At 38.7% G+C, this 1189-nt stretch overlaps 1 protein-coding gene across 1 annotated transcript in view; it reads left to right on the top strand.

Moving 5' to 3' along the window:
- LOC125914112 (putative olfactory receptor 56B2) overlaps nt 1–467 on the top strand; it is an 817-nt gene extending 350 nt beyond the window's left edge. Inside the window, exon 1 of the mRNA XM_049619266.1 lies at nt 1–467. This exon is cut by the window's left edge and continues 350 nt beyond it. Coding sequence (XP_049475223.1) covers nt 1–408 — 408 coding nt within the window. The 3' untranslated portion in view covers nt 409–467.
- The last annotated feature ends 722 nt before the right edge of the window (nt 468–1189 follow it).

The raw sequence follows: 1189 nt of genomic DNA, 5'->3' as shown, positions 1-1189 counted from the left end.
TGCTCTAATCTTGGAGTCACTAGCTTATCCTGTGATGACAGGACAATCAACAGCATCTACCAGCTACTTCTGGCATGGACACTGATGGGGAGTGACCTGGCTTTGATTTTTTTATCGTATGTTTTGATACTTCACTCAGTGCTGAAACTGAACTCAGCAGAAGCTGCTTCCAAAGCCCTAAGTACCTGTACTTCCCACCTCATCCTCATTTTGTTCTTTTACACAGTCATTGTTGTCATTTCTATCACCCATAGTGCAGCAATCACGCTTCCCCTTGTCCCAGTTCTCCTCAATGTACTACACAATGTCATTCCTCCTGCCCTCAACCCCATAGTGTATGCACTCAAGAATAAGGAACTCAGGCATGGCTTATATAAAGCTCTTAAGTTGAACATCAAAAGCAACTAACATGGAGAAGGGGCTCACTTAGGTAAAATCCCAAATATTTATCCTTATGTTTTTCCTATCATTATGCATGACAGAAGTACTATGGAAAAAGGGCACTGTGGCAGTTTTTCAGTTAATGTAACAAATTAGTGGTAACAAATGAACTTAAAAAACAACCAGGTGACAATTAGTTTTGAAATGTTTGGGTTTCAAGCAAACATCTTACTGGAAAAGGGGACCATTCTGATTCTTACATTCCCAGGGATTCTAGGGAAAGACAAGTGAAATATACTACTTGACCTTCCTCAGACCTCTCTGAGGAGGTTTATCTTTTCTTTGCATATTTCACACTCTTTTTTTCTTGTTTAAGAATGTCTTTCTCCAGCGGTGTGCCTGGGTGGCTTAGTCAGTTAAATATCCCTTGATTTTGGTTGGGGTCATGATCTCAGGGTTCATTTAATGGTTCGTCTCATAGTTCAGGAGTTCAAGCCCCAAGTTGGAATCCCTGCTTGTGATTCTCTCTCTCTCTGTCTCTCTCTGCTCCTCCCTGTTCTTTCTGTATAAAAATAAATAAATAAACTTAAAAAACTGTCTTTCTCCATTTCTCAATTCACAAGGAAGAAAATACTGATTGTCCAAATTAATCATATTTATTCGTTCAATACATTTCAGTATCAATTGGAATATTTTTTCCCATTGCAAATGTCCAGGGAAGCATTCTGTCCATATTTATTTTGGGAAATCCTTTCTGAAATAATTAACCATTATCCAAGATCCATACCCTTCATGCATCACTCAGTTA

Source organism: Panthera uncia, chromosome D1 (genome assembly GCF_023721935.1).
Source record: "Panthera uncia isolate 11264 chromosome D1, Puncia_PCG_1.0, whole genome shotgun sequence".
Taxonomy (NCBI): Eukaryota; Metazoa; Chordata; class Mammalia; order Carnivora; family Felidae; genus Panthera; species Panthera uncia.
Note: the sequence above shows the minus strand (reverse complement) of the source record. Positions and strands in the feature narration are given on the sequence as shown.